Source organism: Halyomorpha halys, unplaced genomic scaffold (assembly GCF_000696795.3).
Source record: "Halyomorpha halys isolate HHAL.00 unplaced genomic scaffold, Hhal_1.1 Scaffold1339.1, whole genome shotgun sequence".
NCBI lineage: Eukaryota > Metazoa > Arthropoda > Insecta > Hemiptera > Pentatomidae > Halyomorpha > Halyomorpha halys.
The window spans coordinates 45,705-60,714 of NW_027112138.1; the positions used below are offsets into that span (position 1 = coordinate 45,705).

General features: G+C 35.4%; 1 protein-coding gene across 1 annotated transcript in view; it reads right to left on the reverse strand.

Annotated features, from left to right (window-relative positions):
* The window catches only part of LOC106689347 (uncharacterized), a gene marked incomplete at both ends in the record, with an annotated part of 62,640 nt that overhangs the window by 33,538 nt on the left and 14,092 nt on the right, over positions 1-15,010 (reverse strand). The window contains 2 exon segments of the mRNA XM_067050172.1: positions 1,749-1,882; positions 5,104-8,994. Of these exon segments, the coding sequence (XP_066906273.1) occupies positions 1,749-1,882; positions 5,104-8,994 (4,025 nt within the window).

Consider the following 15,010-nt stretch of genomic DNA (forward strand, 5'->3'; position numbering starts at 1 on the left):
TATGTCATGTCATGAAAATTGATAAAAAATCGCTGATATTTATTTTGATCGTCAACACAATTTTTAGTATATGCCTTACTGGAATTTCCGATTCTTGATAAAAATATACCAAAATTAATGGAAAGTTAATTAAAAATTTATTTATCTTCAATAAACCTGCTGATTTCAATAATAACATTTCAAATTATTGTACACATTTATCTGACGTTATTCTCGTTGGTTAGATAAGCTGTATCAAGTGCTAATTTTAAGTTATTACAAAATTAATAAAAAGAAAAAAAATACTGACGTTTATTATTTTTTAACTGTTAATATCATTCTAATTTTTCTGAGGTGGAGGATTAATTTTATTGATTTAATGATCGTTCACTGGTTTTTCGATATTATTGATATTGAGATAGAGTATTGGGAATTAATTATTAAGTTGGGTATAGGTATCGATTATTTGATCTTAAGGAACATTTTTTCCGATTTTATTATAGAATTTGCCACTGATCATGTGAATTTCGATTTATTGTTACTTCTGGATTTTTTTTTAATAAGGAAACCGTTTATTAGGTTTTTGAAGGTTTTGATTTTTTTTTTAATCCCATATTTCATCGCGCATTCGCATTTCAAATTTCAATTACAGTTGACAATTGTTATGGTATTGGAATTGTTAATGCCTAATATGAGGCATTCAAAATGTTTTCGAAGACGCTATTTCCAAATTTACTATTGTATTTTCAATCGTCCTCGTGCATTTCTATATTTTTTTATTCTTCTAACTCTTCTATTTAAATCCATATTAAATCATCTCCTACTGCTTATATGTGCCGACTTTTCGGCTTATGTTGAAAGCCTTCTTCAGGGCTAAGAAATCACGATATGGGAATTATTGATCATAGTGGAGTTAAAAAGTAATAAGAGCAAATATAGTAATATAAATATAATTTATTAATTATTATTTATTATAATTAATATTTATTAATCATTTTATCATTTATGGACTATTTGTTCATAAAATGAAAAGCCTTGATGATAACTAAATTTAAGTTTAGAGCATCAATGAATTTAATTTCCATTCAACAACAGAAGACCTTTAAGTAAATTCAATGGCATGACTGCTTATAGTTCACATAAAATTTATTTATTCTATCTTGTCTTTAATTTTATTTTGTTCTTAAAAGTATTTTTACCGATTATGTATTTTAGTCTGTCTTTTTTTTTTGTTTTAATTCATCAACCACTTATGGGTCATTATTTCCTTATTTTTATTAGCCATTATTGCCTTAATTTTTTAATTGAAATGTATAATAACAATTGAAAAATGGGAGCTCGTGGTAAAATTTGATTAAATTTTATTGTAAAGTTTTGAGTGATCGTGAAATTCAAAGAGTTTACACAGTCTGTATGTTATCCTGAAAAATTGTATTGAATTGAAAATTTAAAAACTGTCTTATAAATTCATACAAAGGTTTGACGGAGTTGTATACTCGGCATTCAGTTAAAATGTGTTTAATAGTAATTCGCGTACCGCAAGTTTGGCATACAGGTAGAGAATCACGGGCCAAAATCATACCCTCTGCGTACATTTCTAGAAGATGCTATCCTTTCCTCTTGGATCATCACTGATTTCCCTCAATTTATTATCAGTAACATTTTTTGAGCGTAAAAAAAGACCCCATTGGCTTGTTTAAGCCAACAGTAGCTAAATGATTCTTAGTAAATATTTAATCATTTTTAAGATACAGCAGAAGATATCTTACATAGGGCAGGTTGTTAGACCAATATCTTGAAAGTTTATGTCTTGTGCCGGGCACATCTGTCGGCCAGCTGCAATTATCGTGTTGAAATTTTCTTTGAGATCTTTACGAAGAGGATTTTTGTGTTTTCCTATTACCTGAAAATTAAATAGAAAAGCTTAAAAGAAGATATTTTAACCCAAAACAACTTATTAATAAAATAAGTAGTATATTAGTAGTGTAGTGGTTTATCGTGTAGTTGTACAATATAATTTTACTATTAATCCACAATTGAATCAATATTTAATTAATACCGAATTTCAAAAGGAAATGCTTGCTGAGAATTTCTTATAAATTATTTTTCATCTGATCTATTAATAATTATAAAAATCTGCCTGAAATGAAAAATAAATAATAATATTATACATTTAAGAAATCAGTTCATGTGGTTGAATAGAATGTGCTTTGATGAAATTTCACTATGAGATGTTTTATCTCACAAATTTTTAAAATAGGGCGGTTCTCTTACACTTATTTACTTTAATTATGTATTTTAAATTTGAATTATTTCGTATAAATATAATTTGAATATTTGGTTTTAAAATTTACCTACAGTTATGAATAAATTATTGGGGTTCTACCAATGTGTAGATTCTCAACATGCCTGTGTCATTCATTTGCGTTGGTTGGTTAATAAATAACACTAGATTCGAGAGACAAGGTTTTTTATTACTCATAAACTCTTCTCATTACAGTTCACTCACACTAGGTACAAGCACACAATATGGCGGGGGAAACATACATGGTTATATGAACATATGCCTTCTATATTTCTTAATAAATTTAGAATTACAATATTAACACCCCTCCCATAATTCTAAATTTTGAAATACCATTAAAGTCAAACAACCAAAAAATCTAAAACATTAAACCAATATTTTCAACATTAACTTTATGCTTAAGACCACTCAATGGCTTAGTTAAGAAATCCGCAATGTTTTGATCAGAAGCAATATACTCTACACAAACATCATTATTTTTTATATATTCTCTAATAAAATGATGCCTAACATCTATATGTTTAGATCGATCATTAATTATAGAGTTTTTAGACAATTCTAATGCACCAATCTTGTCACAAAAGAGTTTAGTAGGTCCAGTCACTACACTAGGATTGATTTCGGATATCAAATTCCTGATCCAAAGGAGCTCTTGAAGAGTTCAAGAATTATTCATCTACACCGCCTCACAACTTGATAAGGCAACAGTTTTCTGCTTCTTGCTATTCCAAATAATTGCAACACCTTGGATTAAAAAACAATGGCCTGCGATTGAATATCTTTCATTTATTTTATTCCCCCAGTCAGTATCACATTACACCTTCAAATTCTCTCCTCCGTCTCTTGAAAAAGTCAATTTATAATCTACCGTACCTTTTATGTATCTTACTAATCGCTTCACAGTATTGCAATGTACTCTTCTATAATTATTGATGAACAGCAAAGGTGATGTCCGGTCGGGAAACTTGAGATAGATAGAGCAGGCTACCTATTGCTTCTTGATAAGGAATGTTCCTACAATCATCTTCCTCTCCTTTCTCATTCTCAGTGAATTCTAGTCCAGGTTCTATGGGGTTGCTTGTCGGCTTAGCTTTACCCATATTGAATTTTTTCAGAATTTGCTCTGCATATGATTTTGGGGAAATGCTGATTTTTTTATTGACACGGTCTCAATAATTTTCATTCCAAGACATCTCTTGATTGCTCCTAAATCTTTCATATCGAAATTCTCCTTTAATTTTTCTTTTATTCGGGAGGTCAAAACTTGATCATTATAGAATAATATAAAATCGTCAACATAGATAGCTATTATTAGACAAGATTTATTATTCCTCATAATGTAAACGCAGGGATCTGCTTTTGACTGTAGAAAACCAATATCTATTAGTTTATCATGTAAGTTTTTGTTCCAACAACGGCCACTCTGTTTGAGTCCATAGATGGATTTTTTGAGTCTCCATACTTTCTCTTTTTCGGCCTCTTTAAGGAACTCATATGGTGGTATTATATAAATTTCCTCCTCTAATTCGCCGTGTAAGTATGCTGTTGTCACATCCATATGGTCTACTTCAAGGTCTTCTTTTGCAGCATAAGAGAGTAAATATCTTAAAGAAGAATACTTAACTACGGGTGAGAACGTTTCGTAGTAATCTCGCCCATAAACTTGACTACAGCCTTTAACAACCAGTCTAGCTTTGAAAATCTTCTGTTCTTCGTCCTCTTTTATTTTAGGAACCCATTTTGATTTTAAGGGTTTGGCGTTTGTTGGGAGGTCCACAACTTCGAATGTGTTGTTTAGTTCCAGAGCATCCATCTCCCTTCTCATAGCAGCCACCCACATTTCCTTATAGGGTCCGTCAATGTCCTCTTCATTTATTTCTTCATTTGAGGCTAAGTATAACTCAAATCCAGGAAAGGTCCTTGGTTTTACGGTGGCGTTTCGATCTCCAAGGAATAGTCACATCTTCCTCTTCTGTGGGTTCAATATTGTTATCAACATCCTCAGCCTGATTTTCGAAACCATAAAATGGCTCTTCACTGTCCAGTTCTTCATTGTACGGTACTTCGTCTTCCGGTTTTTCACTATCCACATTATTGGTCGCTCAGAAAAAACAATAGGAATTTCACCGGGCGATTTTGAAATTTCATTTGATTTCTCAAGTGAAGTTGCCTTCTCAATAAATTTTACATCCCTGGAAATAATAGCTCGCTTCGGGTTTGAAGGATTGATAAGTCTGTATGCTTTACAGTCATCAGGATACCCAACAAAAATGCATTCTTCTGACTTGGTATCCATTTTTTTCCTATTTTCCTTAGGTATAAATCTCATGGCTTTACATCCAAAGATTTTGAGATAAGATAAATTAACTTTTTCACTATGAGATGTTTTATCTCACAAATTTATAAAATAGGGCGTTTATCTTACACTTATTTACTTTAATTATGTATTTTAAATTTGAATTATTTCGTATAAATATAATTCGAATTTTTGGTTTTAAAATTTACCTACAGTTATGAATAAATTATTGGGGTTCTACCAATGTGTAGATTCTCAAGTCTGTGTCATTCCTTTGTAATACAACTCACATCACATTTACTTGTTGTATATATTAATTACAGTTGTAAATATCATTAAGTAAATTTTAAAAAATAAATAAATGTATTTATCGAAATATTTTGTCGTATTAGAGTAAAACCATAGAACATGAATTCATTCAAATGGTGCCTAATTGTGTTGAACATTTTGTACATATAGTTAAAATTAATTTTAAATATGTTTAAGGAACTTAATGTATTTATTGTTTTAATTTGTTATTCACCTTGTAAATTGAATGATTTTCAAACAGTTTTGGCTCAATCTTAGCTGGCTTTTTGACTCCCTTTTTCTTATATCGTTCCTGGAGTTTACACAACTTCACAATTCGTGATAATATTGCGTACTGCTTAAGATTTTCTAACAGTTCTGTAAATGACTTTGCCTCGTCACGTATTTTTTTCAGTTTTTGTTCGAGTTGATATTGCAATTCGGATCGACCGTCTAGCGGGATAATGCCATGGCGCAATGCATCTTCCGATAGTTCACGATATAATTGTTGTAACTGTAACTCATTACGACTCAGGGATTTGCGTCGCTGTCGTGTCTTAGCTTTCTTAACCTTCTTGCGTTTCTTCCTGCTTTCAGTCGGTTGAATATTACTGCTCGTGGTAGGTTTTTTACGAGCTCCATCTTTCTGTAAAATACCGTCATCCTTATTAGAAGGAGCTGATTTTGGTGGTCGGGTAGATTGATCAGCCAAATTCCTATCTGTTAATACCAAGTCGTCTGAAGGTAAAACTACACTGGTTTCTTCCTTTTGGGCCAGAGTTCCTTCATTGGTTTCTTTTATAGATGATTCACACCGATCTTGTGAATTTGAAAATAGATCTAGCGAATCATACTTGCATAGTGAAGGCCTCGAATTGTTCTTATCTTCATCGGTGGAACCAATTAGACTCAAATCAGCAACGGGTATTTCTCCTTTTATATATGAGTCTATACTTATCGTTGATGATATCTCCATTTCAGTGAGTGCTTCTGTCACAGTAAATGAATATAGATCGGAAGTGGAAGTAGTGCTCATATCACTTAGCTTTAGGCTTGGAGTGGATTGACTCTCAACGGATTCTTCAATCTCAATCTTAATAACTTTTTTCAGAATGGACTCATTGGGGTCTGCTTTTGGTTCTTCACGACATTCTTCGACTATGTTCAAACTTCCAAAATCTACAACTGGAAGGCTTTGACCGTGAATATTTTTTTCTAATTTCGATGGTAAACCGGATTTCATATCTAGCTTTTTCGTGATGATTTCCCCTTGTTTCGATGAAAAATCATCAATTTTTGATTTATTTTGCAATATCTTATTCAAGTAGTTGCTAGATTGATTTAAATTGTCAGTTCCGAAATATATTTCTTTAGTTACAGATCCAAAAGAAGTAACACTGGGCTGCAAAGCAGTATTATCAATGCTCGGTGATTTAAGAAGTTGTGGATGTTGTCTGTGTAATATAATTAAACTAATTAAGCTCTTTGTATATCTTGGCTGATCTGAGCTCAGTCCTATTCTTTGACATATGGAATCGCATACTCCATATTTGAAATAAATGCTTCGAGGCTTTTGTGGAACCTTTTGTTTCTCTTTCAAAGCTTGAAGGAATGCATTCCTGTCCCTCTTAACTTTATTTTGATAAGCTGCTAAACTTGTCCATTTAAAAGGTTTGAATCCTTTAGCTTTTGCATCTGATCGTGCAATGAGTGTACTTAGATGTTTATCGCGTTGAGACATACTGCATTTCAGCTTGTACCGACCACCGAAATTGTTTGCCACAAAGGTTCGAAAATTCAGCTTTGTTTTGTCATCTTTAAGATTTTTTTGAGTTCTAGAACCTTTTTCATTAATTATTTGAGTCATCGTGGTCCGGTTATGTATTTTAATATCACTCGCCGATTTTTCGCCCAATTCGATATTCTTATTGCTAAATATTCCTTCAGGCTTTTTCATCGAATCGAAACGACTAGTTACGATTTTTGGTGTAGTTTTGTTGCTTTTAAAGCGCATGAATTCTGTAAAAACTATTTGGGAACGGACCCCTCGTATTCGGAGATCTTCTATTTTTTTTAGGTCGGGCAAAGTATGTACTAAAGGTGAATGTTCTCTTAAGTCGAACACAACACTACTTACTAAAGCATCTTTTTCGCAAGTGATTTTCTCCTCACTCATCTCTGGTTCATTTTCTGCAGCTTTTTTATCAGCAATCTCCTTTTTCAAACGGCTTATAATATTTTCTGATATTTCAGAAAGTATAGGGGTATTGACACTTTTCACTTTAGCAATTAACTCTTTAAGCTGCGAATTAAGATCACGTACAGAAGATTTGGTCGTTGGGTCACCTAATGAGGTAGAACCAAATGGAGACGGTTGATTTCCTTCGAAACATAAACTCGAAAAGTTTCCGGGTAAATAAGGATCGTAGAGGTCAACAGTGGCCCCCATGCAAGTACGGATGTACCTGCTTTTATTGTAAAACCGTCGGAAATTGAAAGGGACTTGTCCCTCTTTATTTATCGTTTTGTATGATCTATTGTTTTTACCCCTTCTACTTCTTCTTGAATTATGCCTTGGGCTATCGTCTCTCTCTCTATCTCTGGTGCTCGATTCAGCACTGTCCGTTATACTGTCACTCGACTCCTCTACGATGCTATGACAAGCTGAACAAAAAATGAACACCATAAGGCCTTCTAAATTCTTAATGATATCAAACATACTATTTCGAATCACTTTGCATTCCAGCTGAATCGCTAAATTCTCATGTAGATATTTCAATGCTTGAGAAGTTTTTTGTTTTTTCGAAGGTTTTTTGAACCTAATTTTACAATCCTTGACTTTCCAATTAATATACAAGTGGAACAGTCTTAATGTCTGAACTAGCTTTGAGAAGAATCTAATTAATTTTAAACATTGACTTTTGAATTCTACTTCACGACTTAGCCTCGACATTTTTTTTACTGTTTCGTCAATGTTTTTTAATACAAGTACTATGTATTCTTTAAAAATTGGATGATCCAATTTGTAGGTGACACTGCCGTTTGCATCTGCAGTCATCGCATTAGATTTGAATATATCCATGATATCGAAATGTTTCTTGTTGTATTCTTCCATAATGCTATCAATGCGGCTGCCCTTTAATTCTGAAAATGTTTTCTCCGAAACTTCTTCAATAACCGTTTCTTGTAATGACGTTTTCAAATTATCTAGGGAAGCTATGACTTCTTTTGCTGGCTTGCAAACTGAAAGTGGCCACAATTTCTTCCTTTTGCACTTTCGGAATGGTTTTATAGGCCTTAAGGATTTATAGTACTTACTCCTTTTGGACAACTTTAAAGCAGTGCCACCAGGAAAATAAACGCCAACTCTCGATTTACGATTATAGCTGTAGTGTGGCCCGTACCGTATGTTAGTCCTTCGTAAAGGAGATTTCTTAGATAGATTAACTTCTAAGGAAGTCATTATACGTTCATCTGGACATGAAGCAAGGAATAGAGTCACAAACTTACGGAGCACATTGTCTCTTTTATTTTTTTTGTTTTTCCTGCGTCTTCTTGTTCTTTCAATCCCTCCTGCTCCACGAAATTCACGGTTTCTTACCAATCCGGGTCTAGAGTTAGGCAGTTTGAGGCGTCCAAAGCATCTATCATCATCATTATTATCCTGTGTGAACCATTTTCTGATGGCAGCAGCTTGTCTTTTAAGCTTAGCCATTTTCTTGTTATGAGCAACAGCATCAAATTTATTGACACCGTGCTCTTCTTCGAGTTCCCGCATTGCAGGGCCAGCTTCTACTATCGCCCTCAATACTTTTGGGGACACTTCCCATGTTAATAAAGCTTGTTCTACAAGCTTGTTAATTTCTAAATTTCTTTGCAAACGACCTCGATACCGCGGTTGTTTCTTTTTTATCCGACTCTTATTTATCAGAGGGTTCCATGCGAACTTGTACAATGTTTCATCACTACTGGAAATTGGTTTTTTATATTTTACATCGTTATCAGTAACTAATTTAACGGATTTCAAAACGCAATTGTCAATTACGGTTATGCCGTACTGTTTCATGGTATCTTTAATACACGTTACTATGTCACTGTCACATTCTTCCATGATTTTACCTGGTGCCTGAAAAGATAAAGTTTTAATTATTTATTTAATAGGTCAACATATAATTAATTAATACTGATATAATTTATAGTAATAGACCTCGCCATCACGTTTCTTATTATTCTCGAGTCCTGTTTTTTTAATTACTTCTTTTTTTTAATATCATGAGATTCTTTAAATAAACGTTTTTTGTTTTTTTTAAATGGATTTTGTATATTGTTTTTTTTTTTCTATTTAGCCAAACAATTCTAAACGATAACAAGAAGCTTAAATATTTAAATCAGCATGATTTAAGGGATTAAATTTTTAATCATAACCCTGGAAGAATAGTATAAATATTGGTGGATTAAAATAAATCCCAACAATTCCCATCAAGTAACATTTACCCTTCATCAAACCTACTGAGTGCCCTACCGTATCCTTTAATAATATTTATCCTTCTCCTGTCGAACAAAAGGGATCCTCACACAAGACTTAAAAAACATCAAAACTGCACATCGATTACGACTATTTTAACACTTCTAGACAAACGATCTAAACTTCCAATCCATTACAAAAGACTGCTCCACATGAACATAATAAGGCCTATCTGAACATACGGAGTTGAGCTTTGGGGATCCACTATACCTTCGAATTTCTCTCGTATCCTTACAATCCAAAATCATTCGTAGAACCCTCAATGCTCCTTATTTTGTCACAGATAAGATCATCCATAAAGACCTTAATGTTCTTTATACCTGAATCAGATACCAATCCTTCCATTATAAACTCCTAAACCACCCAAACCCACTAGTTTCTAACCTTGCTCTCTCTTCCATTCCTGACAGAAGCCCCTAAAAAAAAACCTTATAATCTAGAAATGATATTAGAGCGCTAACAATGGGTAGTTTCTCTGTATGCGTGTATAATACCATTATAATCTAACACCACATTCACTAGATGTATCTTTATGTAAATACAGTTGTAAATATCAATAAATAATTTTTTTTTATAAATTCACAAATTTCGGTATTCGAATTTTGTATATAGAGTTATATTATTTTAGATTTTGAAAGGAAATCTAAAATACCATAACTTAATTTTATTCGACTATGGTGACCAGTTATAATGCAGTAATGATTTTGCCTATTGTCTCATTCAAAATTTCTCTTTTTATAGTGTAATTAATATAAAGAAGTAAAGGGTAAACCCATTAAAAGATAACCGTTTTCGTTTTCATGTTTTTGTATACTAACTCATAATTGCGTTGCTGATAATGAGTTATTCGAAAAATACTTTTTTTCTATAATTAACGTGTATATTTTTATATTGAAAAAAAATTCAATTTTTATCGAAGTTATAAACCAGGTACAGTAAATATTTTTGAAAAGACATTCACAAATGTACTAAAAAATATCTATTATTGGATGTTGTTGGCCTATATATATATATATATATATATATATATAAGTTACAATCTTAGTCAGCCGTTACTTCGATGTCAGCTGACTGAGGAGATCAGCTGATCTAATGTAAATAAAGAGATGTACCGAACCCAATAAAGCAGTATGTTACAGCAGTTCACACGTGTTACATCTTACTCCTTCTTCTCTTTTTTGACATTAGGCTTTCACCGATACTTAACTGGTGCCGAAACCCGGGAACTTTAGATACCAGATTAATTTTCAGTCTAAAAGAAATTTTATTTTCATTGTTCTCTTTGAATTATGACCAGTAACGGATTAGTGAGAAAAACAGTTCTGAACCTAGAGAATATGAACCAAAACTACCAACCTCAAGCTGCAGTCAACCAAACATTAGCAGCTGGCAACCAACCTCCGCAGGAGATTCAACTATTACCAGAAGTCTCTTTAGCGCAATTGCCACGACGCTAGAATGGATTAAGGTCCGTACAGCAACTTCCCAGGACCTGAGAAAGGCGGTGTCGGACTTAAAAAAATTCGCGGAGAGACCGGAGAATTAAATCATTTTTTAAAAGGGGGCGATCTCCTGATGGGACGAATAGAATCTTTTTTTTATGCAATCTCATCAAAGAAAGATTAAAGAAGGCAGTCGGAGGAGTACGGCGGACCCCAGAGGAGGATATATTCATGATGATCAAAGAAACGAAAAAACCGAGACAGCCTAATGGGCAGTATGCCGCAGAACTCCTGGCACGCTATAACAGAATTCAAAATAAACTCTGCGAGATGATGGAGACAATACAAGTGCAAGGATGAAATTCCTATTCATGGTACTGAAGATTCAGTAGGCAAAATAACTGGGGAAGAAAGAAGGAATGCCGAGAGACCGCTCGTTTGTGGAATGTACTCAAGATCTCATTGATGCCAAACCATGCCAAACCCTTGGAGAAGAAGAGACCAAAGAGATGTTAGAAGAGAGAGAAATAGTAACACGGAAAATAGAAGGAGCCAAGTTAAACCCAGAAACAATGTTCGGCGGGAGGACCGCAAGTACCATGGGTGTGGTAAAACTGGACACCTGGTAGCACAATGTCCCCGTCTGGCGGCTGCCGCACGTTGGAAATCAACCATATGAGAGAAGAACACGGCGGTTTGCATATAACAGAGATTGCAGGAGTGAGGTGTCTGGTAGACACCGGCAGTTCCAGTACTATCATGAGTCGAGAGGCTGTGGAGAAGTTGTGTAGTGGAGAGAGAGCACACCGGATTCAAGTATGTCAGTGTAGGCTAATCACCATAGGTGGCCCTTGTGAGGTAGAGGGGGAGGCGGAAATAGGCTTGAACCATTGGGGATTTAGTAAGGGCATCATAAAAAGTACAGAGTGGTGATAGATTACAGGAAGCTGAAGCTGAACAAGAATACCATTGACGAAAAGTATCCAATCCCCATATTTGAAGACATTTTAGACAGACTGGGCGGGGCGACGGTATTCAGCACACTGGATTGGAAGGCTGGGTATCATCAAATTAATATGCACCCTAATGATCAACAAAAGACGGCTTTCACTTTTGAAAGGGGTCACTATAAGTTTACAAGGATGCCGTTTGGCCTCAAAAATGCCCCCATAACCTTTCAGCGCCTGATGGACGAGTTTCTGAGGGGAATAGACGAATCAGTTTGTCAGGTTTACATGGATGACCTCCTTGTGTTTAGTAAGAACGAGATTGAACACGTGCGACACTTGAAAAGCGTTTTCCAGAGAATAAAACATTTTGGGCTCAAATTGTCGGGGGGAAAGTCGGCGCTGGGGCAGGAACAAATAAAATTTTTGGGTCACACAATTTCTAAGGATGGGGTTAAACAAGACCCAGATAAAGTTGCAGTAATCCAGAAAATTGCAGTACCTAGTGACATAAAAGAAATTCGTAGGCTGTTGGGAACTCTAAATTATTACAGGAGATTTGTTCCGGAAATGGCAGAGTATCTCGTTCCACTCGTACAGTGCGACCACTCAATAACCACAGATGCGAGTAAGTATACGCTAGGAGCGGTGCTATCTCAGGAGGGTGATGGGGGAGAGCGCACAGTGGCGTATGCCAGCAGGCGCCTTACGGAGACGGAATGTAGATACAGCGCAATGGAGCGAGAACTCTTGTGAATAGTGTGGGTCGTCGATCACTTTAGACCATATGTGTTCGGCAGAAAGTTCACGATACATACTGACCATAGACCACTCCAGTGGGTGGGAAAATTATAGGAATCATCAGCTAGGATAACTCGCTGGAAGGAGCTTCTAGCCCAATATAACATGGAGTTTATATATACAAATGGGTGACCATGATTGACCTCTTCAGTAAGGCTGCAATGGCGCACCAGGTGGAAGATAGGTCTTCGGAAGCAGTATTGGCAGCTCTCCGCTTGTGGTTTCAATTCTACGGAGTTCCCGAACGCATCTCATCGGATGGTGGAAGAGAATTTGACAACTCTTTGATACGAAAGGAAATGAAGGACCTAGATGTGATATGGCACCTCAACACACCAGGACACCCCAAAAGTAGAGGGGGCGTAGAGCGGCTTCACGGAACGCTGAGCGATCATCTTCGACTGTACCAGGCAGACCAAGGGCTGGAAACAGACGTGGAAATGCCATAGGCAATTGCGGCATACAATCATTCGCTGCACACCGTCACGGGGTTTTCGCCGTTTGAGATCCTTTTTGGGCTTTGTGGATCTATCCGGAATCCGGCGGGACTACAAGGGCACGGCTGCGGACGGTGACGAGATAAGCAACAATCATGTCACTAGGAAAAAGCTATGGGAAAAAGTCCGTTTAAAATTGGAGAGGGGAAAAACCAGGAGAGTAGCTCGGGAGAATTTAAACCTCTTAAATATAGGAAGGGAACGATTTTTGCTCACACTATCTCTAAAGATGGAGTAAGACCAGACATAGAGAAGGGGTGGTAGTACCCAAATACGTGAAAGGAGTGCTACGATTACTAGGAGCGCTGAACTACTACCGGATATGGTGGAATATCTAGTACCTCTCATCAATCTACTGAAGAAAGGGAATACTATAAAGATAACACCTCAGATGGAGAACAACGTCCGGAAGTGCTTAGAGAAGCTACAGAGGGAACCGGTCCTAGCATTCCCTGATCTCAATAAGAAATTTACCCTCACGACTGATGCAAGCGATTATGCTCTCGGGGCGATGTTATCGCAGAAATACGAATAGGGAGAGCGACCCATAGCGTACGCGAGTTAACACCGTTAAGGGGTTTTCGACGTTTGAGATCCTTTACGGGCTTTGTGGAATCCGGCGAGACTACAAGGGCACGGCGGGGGACGGTGATGAGATAAGCAATAATCATGTCACTAGGAAAAAGCTATGGGAAAAAGTCCGGGGAAAATTGGAAAGGGAAAAAACCAGAAGAGTAGCTCGGGAGAATTTAAACCTCACAGATCGGAAGGGAATGATTAAAATTGGGACAATTGTATATAGAAAGTTGGGATCAAACAGGGGTAAGGAGATACAGCGATACGAGGGACCATTCAGGGTGATAATAATAAGAGAACATAAGTAACTATTGAGAGTATTAGAGAAGCCAAAAAGAGCAGGACCGTTCATATTGAACAACTTAAAGTCCCACTAACCAAAACACCTGCGCAAGAGTAATCCGGTGTGTCCTCATCTCAACTTATCTGTTGTGTTATGTTTTCTTAAGTAGTTATTTAATGTTTGTTTAATTTGTCTCTGATTATAGCGATGTACTGAATAAATTACGTTGCATTTTTTTTTAATTATATTAATTCATGATTTTATTTTTGTTTTGTTTTACTTTTAGTTTGTAATAAGATTTTACGAGGAGTGTCAATCTTTTGTTTTGTTTATTGTATATACTTTATTGTAAATAGTTATTGTTGTTGTATTGTATAAGTTTACGAGGATTGTTCGTTAATTGGTGGGGGGAGTTACAGCCTTAGTCAGCTGACTGAGGAGATCAGCTGATCGAATGTATATAAAGAGATGTACCAAACCCAATAAAGCAGTATGTTACAGCAGTTCACATGAGTTACATCTTATTCCTTCTTCTCTTTTTTTGACATTTGGCATGCCCATTCAAAATCTTAGATGATATACCTTCCCATACATACTTGTTATACCAAAATTTGTGGAATTTAATCCGCAATATAAAATCTAATCTTTAAATATTACTAATTTATAACTTTAGGAGTTATAAGTTTAACGACGATTTCGGGCACGCCCTAGCGTTTGAATTGGTTATTTGGTTTGCCAGATATAACTTGGCCTGATTTTGACTCGGCCGATCCGTTGGGGCTGTAATACAGTGTAAATACATTGTTTTAACTCTTGTTAATTAACTTTAGGAGTTTAGTTTTAATTTAATATAGTACATATAGATAAATTATATGATGACCAGTCATAGTATCACCCATAATCCTATCTCCCCTCATAAACAAACACTCAAAATGTATATAAGGCAGATTAAGTTGGGAAATAAATCATGACACCGGATATCTGTCAATACCCTTCTCCCAATGTAAACATAAACTAAACATATATATATATATATAGAGAATAAAACATTTTGGGCTCAAATTGTCGGGG